Raw genomic sequence first — 18,491 nt, 5'->3', positions numbered from 1 at the left:
AATAAACCATGGATTAGTGCAATTATAGACTCAGCCACTGTAGTTTTATAATAATCTGTGTGTGCTTGCAATCTGCACAAAGATGGAATATTCTGCAATTATTATAATCCTGTTCTGAGCCATGCAGTTTGATTCCATTAACAAACGGAATATGATTTCACACAAGAATGCATTATAAAGGTTGGATTATGGGATGGGTTGTCAAAAGGACACATTAGTTCACAATGAGAACCAAATGATTTGGAATCTAAATTATTTTATTATAGTGTTACATTTCAAATAAAAAGCTGAAATAACACTAATAATAATCTGAATCCTATATACTGACAATGGGAATCTGATATGGTATGCAGGTTTCCTAAGATAAAAACAAGTTCAAGTCCAGCTACTTCAAGCTGTCTGTGGACCTGCCTGACAAATTCAGATCTAGCTAAAAGCTTTTAATGCTCTGTTTTGACATCTTTTTGACTAATGTTGTGACTTAGTCAAGACCTTGATGATTCTACTACATGCCTAACAATAATGTCATACCCAAATTAAATAACAACTCTTGAAGCTAATTTGAAGCTAAATTTCTTTGAACTCATCAGACTTATCTACAGGTAAAAAAGCACCACGCCAGTCTGTGTGCGTTAAACAACCATGCTAATCCAATTAAATTGCTTTTAAGTTGCTTTTAAATGTAATTGATTTCATCCAACGATATACTGACTATAGACTAAATCTCACTCAATTTGTTACTGCTTCCTTCTGAGTAACTGCCTACAGAGCAAGCTGCTAAATCACACTTACCTTTATTTAGCGCCCCTGAATTGAGCCGAGCTTTCTTCCATTAATTATATTGGAATACAAGCGGATTTGTCACTTTCTTTTACAGTACTGTACCTTGACTGCTTCAGCATCCGGAGAGAAGGCGTGGCTTTCACCTCGTCGATGATTGGTTTGCGAAATAAGAGACGTGAATTGGCCGTATTGCATGTCGGGAGCAAGTTTTGTAGTTTAGAGAACCCGGAAAATAAACAAGAGAGCGTAGGCCTGGTTGCCACGCTTGTGCGATGACGGGAAATGTGTGTGGTGCCCGAAATCCCACTGTCGCTAGTTGCGATGAAGGCGATTATGATGAGCAACTCCGTCGTATTCAGGCGCATCTCCGGCACAGGTGAGGTCACTGCGCAATTTTTTTATCTAACTTGCAGAAAACATGGTAACTTCCAACCTAGCGGTTTCTTCCTCTTTTCCCGTCCCCCCCGTCCTCACTTGGTATAGCCGAGAATTGCCGGTAGCTTTGAAGGCGGGGCTTCCTTTTCGTACTGCTAAGCAACGGAGCAGGTAGAATGACTCTGAATGTCTGCGGCTTTGGAACGTGGAACTGTGCGCCTAGGGAATTCCCAGCTGCCCGGAGCTGAACAAAAATGATGTTTTCTAAGGAAAAATGTCGTGTTTTGCCAAGGATTTTTTTTTTTTTTAAGATGAAGCGGCAGAGTTTGCCCGAGTTTCCCGCAAAATGCTGCTATTTTGAAAGTTGTTCAAATTTGGAGGGGGCCGGGGTGGAGAGAGTTAAACCGTTAAAAAGAAATACCTTCACCTGAGATTTGTAATACTTCAACCCACCAATTCATTCTGTCTAATATGTATAATTACTATAAAGATGCAGTTAAACAAATTTCCGTAGGTTAGGGCTGTCTGGCCATGATCGATAGATTTCCTGCTTGCTGGTTTTATATTGTGGATTGAACCTTCCTTCTGAACTTTTGACTCAGATACTACAGTATGAACATCAGGGAGAGACCTAACCATCACACCCTATGACTGTCCAATGGAGTCTGTCTAGGTGGCAGCTGATTGAAGCAATTTTTACCTTCAAACCTAAATTATTGATTTCTTGAAAGATTATTAAAATAATCACATATGTAAGTTAAAATATGCTATGTTGAGTTACTCGTATAGCATTACTGAAATTTATAATATTTTAAGCTCTTCTCTCTTGATCCTTAGTGGATGTTTTAATGCTATACTGACATATTGAGAAAACACTACCTAACAAGCTCTGGGGTGAAAGCCTGCCTTCCTCTTCCAAAGTAATTGTACAGATGCATTTCACCATGTTCTAAAAGCTGAAGTTTGCTTAATTTTTTAAATTAAACATAACACAGTGCACATAACATTAACTTATAGTTTACACTTTGCACTAAGAAAAAGATGTGCAACTTTTTCTGAGAGCTACCTTTGACATTGGGTGGAATATCTGGGACTATACTCCAAAAACTAGTAAGTGGGGGCAAGACAAAAACTAAATGTGCTTTTATTTCACAGTCACATTTAATTAACCTTAAATATAGTATAAACCTGCCTACAGTCATGCATTTAATTGTTTTCCAGTCTAATATTAAAAATCACACTTGGATAATATGTTTTGAAAGTTCCTAGAAGCCGCACTGGATGGCAAATCTAAAGGTTTAAGGTAGATACTTAAAAGTCTGAGCAGAAGGGAGGAGAGATGGAGATATAAAGATTGGCAAAGATGGATCTAGACAATGTTGGCTGTTGAAGTTTTGTTTTCCAAGAGAGCTTGGGCAAGATTCTTGAAATGATTATGTTTGGGGGTGGATCTGAAGACCCACTGAAGAAAGAAGAGAACCACTGTGGGACAAATCTCCCCAATGCATGTGGCTTTTGTGGAAAGCTAAAAAAAAGAGAAGGGAAATCACTTCTGCCAGCCAGAGAAAGAGACTGACATCCAAGAGGGAGAATTCCAGCCAGAACATAGGTGTAACAGTACATTTATTTAGCCAGCACTCTAGACTTTACTGGGAGCAGGAAACTTTACTTTGCCAATAGAGAAAAAACTAGCTTCAAAATGTCTGGATAGTTGCTTCTAATTCAGACTGCTGCTGATGGCTTTATTGCTATTGTTATCTGTACCAGGAGAGGTATAGATAACAATAGCAACAAAAAGAATGTTGCCTAGAATCAAAACTAAAAGCTTGTGTTGCTTTGCTGTACTGATAAAAAGAGAACAAATTCACAGTGTCTGACATACTGTCCCCTAGATCAAAATCCATAAACTCTGTGAGAACTACCCAAAGTGTGGGGGATTATATACACCCTTAGAACCTCAGGTTGTGCAACCTCTGAGCTAAGCCAAAACATGTATGGTTTAATCTGTAAACATAGTCACTGTATGTCCGCTATATGTTTGTTAAAGCAAACTTGAAGGAAATACAGTAAGGAAATTCTTTAGGAAAAATACGAAGTTTAAGCCTGTGGGAAGGTCCTGTATTCTTAATTAAGGATGTAACAAATCCAGTCTCCTCTTCCTAATGCTAGACTATTATTTTTTTTAAATAAAGGCCAGAATAAGAACTTACACAAACTTACATATCAGGCTGACTTGCTTGATGAGTCCACTCTGTCTTAAACAGGTCCTACAGAAATTATCTAGATACCATCTGAGATATTGATTGGTCAGCTTGAATCTTTCTTCTTGGAAACTATTCCATACTATTCTAAAGGATCTCCTGTTTGATGAAGGCTTGCCTCCAGACAGAGGTCTGATCGTTTTGTGACATTCTAGGGAGTTCCCTTGAAAGTATTTTCAAAGATGATGATTCCATTTAGATAACTAAATAAATAGTTTTGTTGCATTTTAAACAGCAACTGTTTTGGGCTCCTCTCTGCTTAATTCTTTAATAATGTACTAAATTGGAAATAAGTTGATTTTGGCTTTGTATCTTCTTGGGACTGCTTTTACTCATGTACCAGACTATTGAGTGTCCATGCTTAATTGCTTTCTGATTACAGGGAAAATCCAGGAAAGAGTAACTATCCTCTGTAGGTACATTCCTTAAGCCTGGATTCTTATGTGTCCAGGCGGAGAATTTGTTACATGAATGGCGGTGATATATGTATGTATGCTGATTTCATGAGATACAAATCTGAAATCTTGTTTATCAGATAGCATTAAATATTCCATTCCACAGTTTTCTTAAAATCCAGGATTTTATTATATCATTATCTGGACCCCAGTCAGGATTCAGACCTGGATACAGCACAGAGACCGCTTTGGTTGCTCTTGTTGATGACCTGTGGTGAGCTCAGGATGGGGATGATGTGTCCATCCTGGCTCTCGATCTCTTTGTGGCCTTTGATACCATTGAACATGGTATCCTCTTGGACTGGCTAAGGGTGTTGGGGATGGGGGGCATCGTTCTGCAGTGGTTTTCCTATAAGGCTCGTTCCAGTCAGTGTTGGTAGGGAAGTGATTGAGCCCTAGGGCCCTACTTTGCAGATTGTCTCAGGGCTCTGCCCTCTTCCCCTTCCTTTTCAATATCTACATGAAGCTGTTGGGAAAGGTCATCTATCGATTTGAAGTGAGATATCATCAATATGCTGATGATAACCAGCTATACGTCTCTGACCCCAGCTGTGCAAGTAAAGTTGTTGAGGTTCTTTCCCAGTGTCTGAAGGATGTGAGGGTCTGGATGGGAAGAACAGGTTGCAGCTCAACCCTGACAAGTCTGAGTGGTTATGGGTTTTGGGTCCCCCAGATTTTGGAGTTGCAGGGTTTCCATTTTTGGTTCTGGATGGGGTGGCATTATCCCATTCAGACTTGGTGTGCAATCTGGGGGTTCTCCTGGACTCACAACTCCTGCTTGAAGTGCAGGTGGCAGCTGTCACCAGGGAAACCTTTGCACAACTGCATCTTGTGTGCCAATTGCTCCCATTCTTGGACTGGGAGGGCTGCTCATGGTCATTCATGCCTTGGTCACCTCCTGACTAGACTGTTGCTATATGCTGTACATGGTGCTGCCCTTGAAAACCATCCAGAAGCTTCAGTTGGTCCAGAACACAGCAGTGTAGATAGTTATGGGCTCATCTTGTTATGCCCACATAACACTGCTACTCTGCAAGCTGCACCGGCTCCCAGGTGCAATTCAAGGTGGTGGTGATTACCTTTAAAGCCCTACATGGCATAGAATCAGGTTACTTGTGGGACCACCTTCTCCGGAACATCTGTCCACCCCACACGCTCCCACAGGGAGGGCATGCTCCAGGTTCGTTCTTTTAAATCTTGTCATCTTATGGGACTTAGGAAGTGTGCCTTTTCTGTGGTTATCCCTACTCTCTGAAATGATCTCCCCCGATATATGACAGGCCCCCAACTCTTCTTGCCTTTAGGAAACCCGTTAAGATCTGTCTCTTCCCCTAGGCATTAGGGGCCAGTTGAATGGGAGTCCACCCTGTGGTTGTTTTGTTGTATGCTTGGTCACCATTTTACATTTTGTATGTATATATTATCCGTTGTAGATGGTTTTCTTTGCTTTCTTTTTCTTTTTGGTTTATTGTGATTTATGTTGTATGCCTCCCAGAGCCACACTGTCTGTGCTGGGTGGCCTTATAAATCTTGAAATAAAGAAATAAATCATAAATCATAAGGAAGGAAAAATAGGAGACATTTTGAACCATGTATAGTACTGATTCAAATGCAGATCCACTCAGTCCAGAACAGCTGCTCATTATTTCAGATGTAAAGATAAAGTGACAAGAAATTACTAGATTTTAAGGAGTGATAAGGGAAGAAGTTGTAGCTTTCCTAGTGTGAATAGGTGCTAGTGTCTAACAATTATATCTTAATAAGACACCAAGACACCTAATCCATGGAGAACACTCTGGGATCTCTGGATCAGGTTGCATTCAGGCTTGGCTAATTGCTAGAGGATTTTAGGATTTAAGCAGCTACGAAGGAAGTAGTTATAGCCATTAAAATAATAAGCAGGATAGATTAGGGGGTCTGAGGAAACAGGCAAAGTAACAGTTTGGGGGCAAAACACTTCCCATCTGCAATTTGAAGTTCATCAAGTATATACTTTTGCCAGTTATATGATATGGTAGTTACAACTAATGTAGGTAACGTATTTTGCTTACAGCTGACATGAAAATTTGGCTATGCATTTCAGGCTGCTACAGGTCTCACAATTCATGGCAGTGTAATACTTGGTAAATTAAGGCAATAGAATGTAGGTCAAGGTTAGGCATATTTGCTGGCTAAAAGAAGGATCACCACAGTCTTTGTGTTATCTTGTTTTATAGTCCCAACTTCTAAACATTGGCATTAGGCAATGTTTCTGTTATGCTCTGTTTGGCCATCTAGGTTGCCCACTTCTAAGGATTCTAATCTTTGTTGAGCTAGGGACTCAGCTTCATCAGAGCTCTGTTACAACAATGTTATTCCCCTCCATGTCTATTGAGCATAGTTTCTTTCTATACACTCACAAGATCACCTTCTCTGCCTTAGTCCTCTAGTATAGTACCTTTGGAGCATCATTGTCACAAGCAACATTTTTTGGAGGGTTTGTTCAGCAGATGGGGAGAAGATTGGGTGTAATCGATGAGTCGTGCCATCTTTTGTGAGAGAGCTAACAATTTACCTGAAATGTTGTACTTCTTAGTGATCAGATAGTACCATACTTCCCCTTCATGGATCACTGCCTTGTCGTGGCGAAGGGGCTTGCGTAACTCAGTGAAGCCATGAGCTATACCGTGCAGGGCCACCCAAGATGGACAGGTCATGACAGAGAGTTCTGACAAAATGTGGTCCACTGGAGAAGGAAATGGCAACCCACTCCAGTATCCTTGCCAAGAAAACCCCATGGACAATGTTAAAAGGCTAAAAGATATGACGCCGGAAGATGAGCCCCTCAGGTCGGAAGGTGTCCAATATGCTACTGGGGAAGAGCGGAGGACATTTCCAAGTAGCTCCAGAAAGAGTGAAGCGGCTGGGCCAAAGCCGAAAGGACGTTCAGCTGTGGATGTATCTGGAAGCGAAAAGAAGGTCCGATGCTGTAAAGAACAATATTGTATAGGTACCTGGAATGTAAGATCTATGAACCAAGGCAAGCTGGATGTGGTCAAACATGAGATGACAAGATTGAACGTCGACATCTTGGGAATCAGCGAACTGAAATGGACGGGAATGGGTGAATTTAATTTGGGTGACCATTATATCTACTACTGTGGGCAAGAAACCCTTAGAAGAAATGGAGTTGCACTCATAGTGAATAAGAGAGTGGGAAAGGCAGTAATGGGGTACAACCTCAAAAACGACAGAATGATCTCAGTGCGTATCCAAGGCAAACCATTCAATATCACAGTCATCCAAGTCTATGCCCCAACCACTGATGCTGAAGAAGCTGAAGTTGACCGCTTCTATGAAGACCTACAACACCTTCTAGAACTAGCACCAAAAAAAGATGTCCTTTTCATCATAGGGGATTGGAATGCTAAAGTAGGAAGTCAAGGAGTAATCGGAATAACAGGCAAGTTTGGCCTTGGAGTACAAAATGAAGCAGGGCAAAGGCTAATAGAGTTCTGTCAAGAGAACAAGCTAGTCATAGCAAACACTCTTTTCCAACAACACAAGAGATGACTCTACACATGGACATCACCAGATGGTCAATACCGAAACCAGATTGATTATATACTTTGCAGCCAAAGATGGAGAAGCTCTATACAGACAGCAAAAACAAGACCAGGAGCTGACTGTGGCTCAGATCATGAGCTTCTTACTGCAAAATTTAGGCTTCAATTGAAGAATGTAGGGAAAACCACTAGACCACTCAGGTATGACTTAGATCATATTCCTTGTGAGTACACAGTGAAGGTGATGAATAGATTTAGAGGATTAGATTTGGTAGACAGAGTGCCTGAAGAACTATGGACGGAGGTCCGTAACATTGTACAGGAGGCAGCAACTAAAACCATCCCAAAGAAAAAGAAATGCAAGAAAGCAAAATGGCTGTCTGATGAGGCTTTACAAATAGCTGTGGAAAGAAGGAATGCGAAAAGCAAGGGTGAAAGGGAAAGATATAAGCAACTGAATGCAGATTTCCAGAGAATAGCCAGGAGAGATAAGAAGGCCTTCTTAAATGAACAATGCAAAGAAATCGAGGAAAACAATAGAATGGGGAAGACTAGAGATCTCTACAAGAAAATTGGAGATATGAAAGGAACGTTTAGTGCAAAGATGGGCATGATAAAGGACAAAAAAGGCAGGGACCTAACAGAAGCAGAAGAGATTAAGAAGAGGTGGCAAGAATACACAGAAGAACTATACAAGAAAGATCTTAATGTCCCTGATGTCCACGCTGGTGTGATCACTGACCTTGAGCCAGACATCCTAGAGAGTGAAGTCAAGTGGGCCTTAGGAAGCATTGCTAACAACAAAGCTAGTGGAGATGACAGTATTCCAGCTGAGTTATTTAAAATACTAAAAGATGATGGTGTTAAAGTGCTGCACTCAATATGCCAGCAAGTTTGGAAAACGCAACAGTGGCCACGGGATTGGAAAAGGTCAGTTTACATTCCAATTCCAAAGAAGGGCAACGCCAAAGAATGCTCAAACTATCGCACAATTGCACTCATTTCACATGCTAGCAAGGTTATGCTCAAAATCCTACAAGCTAGGCTTCAGCAATACATGAACCGAGAACTACCGGATGTACAAGCTGGGTTTCGAAGAGGCAGAGGAACTAGAGATCAAATCGCCAACATTCGCTGGATCATGGAGAAAGCACGAGAGTTCCAGAAAAATATCTACTTCTGCTTCATTGACTATGCAAAAGCCTTTGATTGTGTGGATCACAACAAACTGTGGCAAATTCTTAAAGAGATGGGAGTACCAGACCACCTTACCTGTCTCCTGAGAAATCTGTATGCGGGCCAAGAAGCAACAGTTAGAACCGGTCATGGAACAACCGATTGGTTCAAAATAGGGAAAGGTGTACGACAAGGCTGTATACTGTCACCCTGCTTATTTAACCTATATGCAGAGTACATCATGAGAAATGCCAGGCTGGAAGAATCACAAGCCGGAATTAAGATTGCAGGGAGAATCATCAACAACCTCAGATATGCGGACGATACCACCCTAATGGCAGAAAGTGAAGAAGAACTAAAGAGCCTCTTGATGAGGGTGAAAGAGGAGAGTGCAAAAGCTGGCTTGAAACTCAACATTAAAAAAACTAAGATCATGGCATCTGGACCCATCAATTCCTGGCAAATAGAAGGGGTAGAAATGGAAGCAGTAACAGACTTCATTTATTTGGGCTCCAAGATCACCGCAGACGGAGACAGCAGCCATGAAATTAAAAGACGCTTGCTCCTTGGGAGGAAAGCTATGGCAAGCCTAGATAGCATATTAAAAAGCAGAGACGTCACCTTGCCGACAAAGATCCGCATAGTCAAAGCTATGGTTTTTCCAGTAGTAATGTATGGCTGTGAGAGCTGGACCATAAAAAAGGCCGAGCGCCGAAGAATTGATGCCTTTGAACTGTGGTGCTGGAGAAGACTCTTGAGAGTCCCCTGGACTGCTAGGAGGTCAAACCAGTCAATCTTAAAGGAAATCAACCCTGATTGCTCATTGGAAGGATCGATAATGAAGCTCAAGCTCAGATATTTTGGTCACCTAATGCGAAGAGAGATCTCTTTGGAGAAGACCCTGATGCTGGGAAAGATTGAAGGCAAAAGGAGAAGAGGACGGCAGAGGATGAGATGGTTAGATAGCATCACTGAAGCAATGAGCATGAAACTGAGCAAACTCAGGGAGGCAGTGAAGGACAGGAAGGCCTGGCGCAATATGGTTCATGGGGTCACGAAGAGTCGGACACGACTTAACGACTAAACAACAACAACAAGTACCATACTTGTCTGAGGAGATGACTTCTGGGTGGATGTTGGCATTTTGATTTGAATCTTGGGGATTGTTGTATCTTTGTTGCTCATATGGCATTGTATCTTTTTTTTTCAGGAGTTCTGTGTCAAGTGTATTAGGCTGCAGGAATGGATTGAGTGGTGTGGTCCACTGATTCTGATTGCTGCCCAAGATAGAGGTTTTTTTTGGGGGGGGGATAGCCTTGATCACAGAGATATGTTTCACTACATGATGGTTGTTGCGTGGTTGGGAGTGAGAAGTTCAACTGTTTTCTAGCACCCGTGTTTTGTAGGTATGCATGTCATGCAACTCCCACATCTTGGAGAGATCACAACCTGCTACCTTTGTAAAGTTCTTTAATCTTTGCATGAGAGGGATCTCTAGTAGTTTTGGTGCACTCTATCAAGATTCTAGTCTGTCCCAATCTGAGTCCAGTGCTCTCTCTGGATCATTTCCAAAGGTTGCCTTGATTGTTTCTGATGGATTTGTGTCCCAACTGTTTTATCAAAAGGCTGAGTTGGATGCTAGGGGTGGGATTAGTATCTTTAACTGCAGTGTAGAAGCTGCCCTCTAAGTTCTGTGGGAAATCACTACATTTCATAAGTCCCAAAGTCACAGGTTCTCTCCTAGCATATCTAAATAAACTAATGTTTTCCTGACATATACCTGGAATCTCCCTATAAGACAGTCTCAAAAATGGTATAATTGGAGTAAGATGCTGTGAGCAACCTCCCTCTGAGGATGAAATACAAAAGGGCTGATTAAAGATAGAACAAATATGTGGAATGGCAGAAGACTGCTTTTTTTAGTTTATTGTAGAGAAAGTGACCCACCCAGTGGAAAGTCCAACGAACAGCATCAAAGAAAATATGGGTGGAGCAAATTGAAAATGATCTGAAAAACCTAATGTGAAACAAGGTGTCCTTAACTGGAAAATCATTACAAGAAGTGTCCTCTGTCCAGTGACACCCATAGTAATGTACTGTCTCCAAAGTCAGCCTGGCCCATACACTTGCTAAAGGAATGAAGAAGACGTTAAGTGACAAGATCAGGTGCGCTTGTACAATCTCTGTTTGAATTGAGACCTTTGTCAAGATCTGTGAGATGCTGGTTAGAAGGCATTAGGTGGGCAGTTCCCAAGGCATGTTTACTGCCCAACCTATTTTCTTAATCCATCAGAGCATGTGAGGGTCCTTGCTTGCAGTTATGAGCCTTTGTATAATGTTTGAAAGGTACTGGGTGGGCTTCTCATCAAGGGCAACATCACCTATGGCTATAGAATCATAGTGTGATAAGACATACCCTGTGGGAAGGGTTTGCTTCGGCCAGCTCCTCAGGGAGAAGCTCACGTTCTGGTTTTATAGTGTACCTGAGTGCTTCAGTTCCTACTGTGACTTGGACAGCCTCCTGCTCCTCTTTTAGTGTCGCTAGTTTGTTTTTATTTTAGCTGCCTTTAATTTTCATATGAGCTTTTGCCTCACCTGCCTTCAATTCTGTCTATGTTGCTTCTGATCCTAGGCATGCTGGTTCCAACTCTACTTCCCTTTCAGCAAACTCAGCATGTTTTTGAACAGCGGCTGCCTTGCTCTAGTTCATTGACAACAAGTGCAGGGTTACTCAAGCTTGATGACTTTACCCAGGGTTTCTTTCATCTGCTTAAACCTATGGCCTTTTCTGGTTCTAGTGTTTCCCTGGCCTTGGTAGTCAGTGTGGTCTGTCTTTGGGTTAGTTGCTGCAGTGCTTTTGAGAAACTGGGTTTTCCTAACTCATTCATTACCTTTGGGAGCCATTGTCTGGGGTTCCTGTTCACTCTAGCCATTAGAGGGCATCTAGGTTGCCATTCATTCTGGCTGCAATGCTTCCTAATAGCAGAAAGGCTATCATAGTTTGGGTGCCGTATCTAGTTCTAGTCCTTTTTATGCTTTAATGATTTATCAAAGGATTTTTTTTTTATTGTGCTGACACCTTCTTAAAGTCATACACTGCAATTTTATAGAGTAGAAATACTACTGTATTGATTTCTTCCTGAAATTGTTAAGGATCTCTTAGAAGGAATCATTTTGGCAACTTTAATATTGCCTCCCTTTACATCAAGAGTGTGGTCTGCAGCTAATACTGGTTTCCAGTTCCATCAGCCACAACCAATATGGCCAGCAGTCAAAGATGTTGGGAATCGTAGCACAACAACATTTGCAAGGACCTAGCTTTTCCAACCTTACTTTACAAGCGTGCTGCATAAAGATGATTACAAAGGATAGTAAAACACTATTGTTATCAATAAAATGATTTATGCTATTTGACTTTATCTTAATTTGCAACTATTATATGTGCTTGAGGCCCAGTAATGTCATCAATATGGCCATGGAGGCTTGAGATCCATTGCTATGGTATCACTATTTAACTCACTGAAGGTATTCTCGCTCTCTCTTTGCAAATGCTATTATTGTCATGAAGAACAACAATATTTACTTGTTAGATTTAAATTCTCTTTTAATTTAAATCTCAGGGCTGTGTAAAATCTGAGAGTACAAAATGAAAAATTAGGTTACAGGTAGTCCTCATTTAGTGACCATAATTAGGATCTGCAACTTGGTTGTAAGTGAAGTGGTCCCTAAGTGAAACTGTGGCTGTGCTTATGATCTCACTTCAGCTTTCGTTTGCTTTACAGACCTGCGAAGGTCATAAATGTGAGGATTGGTCGCAAAGTTGCTTTTTCATCGTCATAACTGCGAACAGTTGCTGCACAAGGCAGTTGCTAAATGAGGACTACCTGTACTTAGCTATTCTTGCTCAAGTGATTGCAGTATGCTCCCCTCTTTCATGGCCCATTCTCCAGGAAGATACAGTGGGATTTGTATAACCATATCATGATTGTGAAGGCCAAGACTATTTGAACTATTCTGTCAGATTTCATGGGCACATCTTCAAATTCTGCCAGATCTTCCCTGATGTAACTTGTTCTTAAATGCATAGAAGAGTACTGGGAAAGTTTTGATTTTAAACAGCTAACAACTGAAGGAGAAGCCAGCTGGGTGACTTTTGGCCGGTCACTTTCTCTCAGTCCAGTCCACCTCCCAGGGTTGTTATGGGGAAAATAGGAGGCAGAGGTATTAAGTATGTTTGCTGCTTTGAGTTATGGGTAGTTCTAGATTTACAACCATTCGAAAGTTACAATGGTGCTGAAAAAGGAGACTTACAATCAGTCCTTGAAGTTGAGGCTGTCTAAGCACCCCTGTTGCCAAGCTCCCCGCAATCACATAATCCCTATTTGCAACCTTCCCTGTTGGTTTCCCACAAGCAAAGTCAATGGGAAGCTGGCAAGGTAGGTCACAAGTTGCTGGGGTAAGTCCCCCCCCCGCCTTTGAATGCTGTGTCCTTCTTCCCCACTTTGCTTGCACACACCCCGCACCCTCTTTCCTCAGCCTCCCTGCACTTGCACACATGTACCCCTTACCCTCATTTCCCAGCCTTTCTGAGCTCGTGCTGCACCAAGAACCCCCTCCCCTGACTCACAGGCAGCCTGCGCCAGGCCTTCCAGGGCCTCCCCCACCCCCCTGCGGCAACCCCATGCTCCTTACCTGGGACTTCCTCTGCTTCCCGCTTAACGACCCCTGCATGCTCTTGGGTTAGGAGGACAACCAAGACTGCCTGGATTGCCATCACTAAGCGACTAAGAATAGTCACCAGAAGAGAATCACTTTATTCAAATAGAAATGTATATCAACACTGACTGAATTTATTCTTAACAAAGTCATGAATGGGAAGATAAAGCAAGTAGGTCACTCAAGAGTGCTTTAATTTTCCTCACATTGAGCAACATAATACAGTAATGCTTGTTGCTAAAAATGGTAATATTATTCTTGAAGCAGGAGAGATCAGAAACAGGTTAAAAAGAGGCCTCCCTTTTTTATCTTATGATCGACATGCTGATTCCACAGTGCCAGAGCCAAATTTGCTATAGTTTTGTGTAATTCTATGCATTTCAGCAGTGTGTGCGTGCCTTCAAATCAGTGTTAAGTCTTGGCAGTAGGATAAAATATAATCATACTTATACCATATAGTATTTTAAAAAATGACTTATTTCCAATTAATAACAAATAATAAAGTTGTAAATAGACTCTGTATAACAAAGAATTCTAAAAAAAAAAACCCATAAAAGAACATGACACTAGGTGCTCCCAATTCAGCCAAAGCTACATGCATGTTTTAAGAACTTCCACTTAATTACATAGTCAGATCCAGGTGTATTCAGAAAGATCAGTGTTTAAAGTATTAAAAAAAAAAATCCTTTTACCGGTTATAAAACTGATAGCTGGTGTCAAATCGAAGCTTGATCTCTCTGAGAAGTTTGGAGAAATAAATATGAATACACAATTTGTGTCCAAGCTGTTACAGATGACTTCACAGTCAAATCACATTTAACAACTTAGATATTTGACTATAACTGTACATTGTTCTACCTATTTTGAAAGGTTTATGAATAGCAAAATTAAAAATGTACTTGGCAACCTAGTTTTTTAAAATGTTAGTAATTAGAGAGTTTCTATAGAACTTGGTTTGGTGATTAAAAAAAAATTAAATACATTTATGCATTATACCATTTAGTCTGACTTAATTTTTTTTATTGTATGGCTAGAACAGACATCCTTTTCATTCCATAAAAATGCTTCACTTGATTTATTCTACTTCTGTAAATAGTACGGTTTGAACTATTGTCTCACTTTGCCTCCTAGCCTGTGGGCTCACGTTAGGCATCTCCCCCCATTTCCCCAGGACATAGAGGCTTTACACTACAACCTATAATCACAGCTGTAGCTGTTGGGAATAGCAGTTGGCTGACAAACTACAGTATCAGGAGGAATGACAGCAAAACAGCTTGCTCTCCCTACCAAAAGTTCAAGGCTTTTTTCTTCTTTTCTTTTTGTTTTTTTGCAAACCAGCCATACAGTTGCACATAGCATATACTAAAAATATGAGAAGTGTCGGTGTGCACGTTAGAATTTATTTTTATGTTTATTAATGTAACCTCCATGTAGTAATGGAAGTGTATTTGTGGCTTTGAAATAAGGATTAGTTCAAATTATATACAAAAACTTAAAAGTTTTGGCCTGGACTATAGCAGGCTGGAAGAACAAATTATATGATACGGAATTTCTTTAATTTCACACCACGTCAATCCACATCTGTTAATAAATGACGTCAGGCTCAGGCAACAAGCTGGTTGGTACATTCCGGTCGCAACCAATGGATCAACATTCAGTTGGTCTGAGAAAACTGACCCTGCATCTGCGGGAAAATGTGAGGAAGAAAAAATATTCTACATCTGCTAATAAAATAATAAATAATAATTTGGATTTACCCGGAGAGAAGACCTAGGCTGTTTCAGCAGTGAAGTCAAGTGACAAAGACAAATTTAGCTGTGGCCTGGCAATTTTGATTGCCAGTAGAAGTCAAAGTTCCTTGGTATCCAATCAACTAGCAGTAATATATCAGTTGTCCATATACAGGGTCTATTCTGTTAGACTCTTGTTCTTGTTCTGGATGTCTGTATGAAAGAATGGATATATGACAAACTGGAAAAGAGCCAGGGCAACTACAAGTACATCAACTACTGCCTTACATGAATTATTGGATAAGTATTCAAACTTAATGCCAAGTATTTATTTGGAATCTAACTACTGTACATGTAATAGGTGATTTATAGTTTGGACAGTAGGAGCGATAAGAACCTTATTTTGACAACGATTCTTGCTGTGGTATGGCAGGTTGAAACCAGACCATAAGAGAACTAAATATTAATTCAGTATAACCTTTTACAAAGCTTGGCAAATGTTCACAGCTTTAAGAATGCAAACTATGCCCTCAGCAGTGACTGAGGGATGATATCAGCCAATTACTTTTGAACAAAGGCTTTGCTCTTATGGTTATTCTCAGAGGATTTACTGCATTATCTTCTATATTGCCAATTATATTTCAGTTGTGAGAAATATATTGAAAAAAGTGGACAGTTTCTCAATTCAGTTTGGATGAGGGGAAAAATGTTTTATTTTATCTGATTTTACCTAAACAGAAGGTTATATCCTTAGGTTTTCTTCTCATTAATTTGGCAAAAGTTGTTACTCTCTGGCCTGGCTTTGCTATAGTGACAGCAGCCCGTTTCTGGCAGGAATAGAGAAGAAAGAAGCATCTTGTAGGAATAGTCTTCCAGAAAGGCATGGAATGACTGTCTGATGTCTTATCTGCTAACATGATCCATAATAATAAACAGAAGACATTATCCTTGTTTCTCAAGGTGATTCAAACTATTTTTATCCCAAACCTGGTAGACGTTAAACTGAAATAGAATAGATTAATCAGTAACTCTAAGTTTGCTTAAAGCTGCTGCTTCCTTATTCTCTTTTACACCAAGGATCTCCAGTCTTTTTTCTGTCAAGGCTGCATTTGGTGTTCAAATGTATAACACAGAGTGCAATCCCAAATAGTAGTAGGATAAGATAAAGAATTGGTGGGAACTGAATAAAAAGTTAAAACATGTAATTAAACTAAGTTTAGTGGAAATTAAAATGAACGCTAAGGGCATAACTCTAAAACTCCAGTTATTAATGAAGGACAGATACTTTTCCTCTGTGCCTACCACCGTGGCTCATACAAAAGTCAGAAGGTTGCAACAGTTCCAGATAGGAAGCTAGTGAAGACAGCTTTTCATTAGAAATAGCAAAAGTCCTAACTGCAAAAAAGGATGTATTTGTGGGTAGAGATAAATAAAAAAGAAAAGCAAGTAAAGCTAAGAGCCAAACCAGTCTCACTTCTAGTTGAAGTTGCAGAGGGTAAGGGGAAAAGAGTGAAGACCTAAGTAGTAAAGATTCAGAATACTGAATATCTGAAGTTGTAAGGCATGGGGTGATCAGTCACAGATGCTTATGAATTGTTTCTATCAATGAGCTACTCTCAAACAGAGACTGGAACTGCTCTACCCAGATGCAGTTGATATGCCTCAAGTCTAATCTGGATGCAAAGCCAACCAGTATATTCAGTTATTGTATGTTAACTCAGCTAGTATTCATCAATCCTGATACAGTATGGCTACAAGACTAATCAGGTGTACTATATTACTTTCCCTTAGCTCAACAGATCTTATCTGATGACAGGCATTGTGCTGTTCTCAAGTGCACCTTTACTCCCAGGGCATTCCCTTGTAATTCTGAATTTTATATGTCCCAGAAGTCAACTTGGCAGCACTGTTGTTTATTTGGACTGGACTGGAAGTTTGTGTGGCAAAACTGGGTTTATTTGGTCATGAGTGATATACAATAAATTCTTCTGAGTTTAGTTTTGGGAAAAAATATAGTTTAAAATTTCACTGTCACCATCCAAAAATGATAAATGCAGAGTTCTTATACTGAGATTATCTCCTTCTTATTAGTTATTCTCTTGATATCTTAAGGGTATGAGTGTGTGTGTATGACAGGGGGGTATTTTGTCTTATTTACTGAGAAGATCAGTTGATTATGAACTGTCAAAACTTTAATAATAACATTGTATGAACAATTAATACATGTTGTCTCCATCTAGAGGTATACCAGCAAAACTCCATGCTTATTTACAGAATGATAGTTTATTTTGTCGCAGTGTCTTTCTTTTTATATATAACAATTGTTTCCTTTCCCTTTGTAAGAGATGGATGAGCCCAGAGGAATTTGAGGGTTTCATGAGGAATTTAGTCCTAATAAAGAGGTTTAGCCTTAAGCAGATTTTGTTACAGGTGGTCCTCGGTTAACAACCACTCATTCAGCGACCGTTGGAACTTGCAACAGCGCTGAACAAGTGGTACTTATGACTGGTCCTTGCAGTACTGACCATCGTAGCTCCCCTGCGGTCACGTGATCACAATCTGGGTGCTCAGCAACTGGCCTGGATTTCCAACCATCGCAGCATCCCACAGACATGTAATTGCAATTTGCAACATTCCCCGTTGGCTTCCCACAACAAGTCGTGGTCATGTGAGGTCCTTGCTTAATGACCTGTGCGGTCTTTGCTTAATGACAGTAACCAAGGACTGCTGGAACTGGTCACATGACATTGTACTTTATGACAGCATTGCTTAGCATCGCGTTGCTTAGCGATGGAAATTCTGGTCCCTATTACCATTGTTAAGTGAGGCTACCTGTATTATGATGCAAAGTTAGCTGAAGTAGCAAAGAATGGTGACTGTGCTTACAGGGGTACAAAGGTGTAGTTCAGGTCTTTCCCCATATAGTAGGTTACTATGGAACCTACATATAGTAGGTTGCTATGGAAGTGCCAATATTATGTGCATGTGCAAAGGTAAACTTTTTGGATATTTTCCACTTGGTTAGAAATGTGTAAATGACCAAATACAGATTAGCTGATGCAACTGCAGACTTTGAAATGCTTTGTGTGAAACTGACCAAATAAGCTTGCTTGTATGTGTAGTTTGGGTCTTTCACCTGGAAGCATTACTTAAGGTGTCCTTGCATGTCCGACCAGGACTCCGAAGACTCTTAATAAAATTTTAGAGACGGTCCTGACTGAGTAGAGGAATGGACCCAAACCTTGCCACCCAGGTGGCAGAGAAGGCACTGAATTCTGCAGTAGAGCTTGACTCAACTGGTGCAGAGAACTCTGTGGTATCCCCTAACCTGGCTTCTTTAAGGAGGAGCACAACAGATACTTTTTTGGGAAGGAATTACCTTTACATGCACTGACATCATCTGTCAGATGAGAAATACATCTGTAGCAGAGTAACTTGCTTCAGGAAAGA

The 18,491-nt window shown here is 40.5% G+C and overlaps 1 protein-coding gene and 1 long non-coding RNA gene across 4 annotated transcripts in view; one reads left to right on the top strand and one right to left on the bottom strand.

Annotated features, from left to right (window-relative positions):
• LOC148213618 (uncharacterized) overlaps positions 1 to 900 on the bottom strand; it is a 101,188-nt gene extending 100,288 nt beyond the window's left edge. Inside the window, exon 1 of the long non-coding RNA XR_015794234.1 lies at positions 793 to 900. This is a non-coding gene — a long non-coding RNA (uncharacterized LOC148213618). The remainder of the gene's footprint in view (positions 1 to 792) is intronic.
• A 95-nt stretch (positions 901 to 995) lies between these two features.
• The window catches only part of KIZ (kizuna centrosomal protein), a 79,599-nt gene continuing 62,103 nt past the window's right edge, over positions 996 to 18,491 (top strand). For 2 of the 3 annotated variants that reach the window (XM_088131336.1, XM_088131335.1), the window contains exon 1: positions 996 to 1,159. In XM_088131336.1, the coding sequence (XP_087987462.1) occupies positions 1,056 to 1,159 (104 nt within the window). In that variant the 5' untranslated portion in view covers positions 996 to 1,055. The remainder of the gene's footprint in view (positions 1,160 to 18,491) is intronic. The other variant, XM_088131337.1, reaches the window with a different exon arrangement.

This window comes from Python bivittatus, unplaced genomic scaffold, assembly GCF_059951505.1.
Source record: "Python bivittatus isolate LINGU-HERP-01145 unplaced genomic scaffold, Pbiv_v1 ctg000960_np1212, whole genome shotgun sequence".
Lineage (NCBI taxonomy): Eukaryota > Metazoa > Chordata > Lepidosauria > Squamata > Pythonidae > Python > Python bivittatus.
This window is presented reverse-complemented; position numbering and strand designations above follow the sequence as displayed.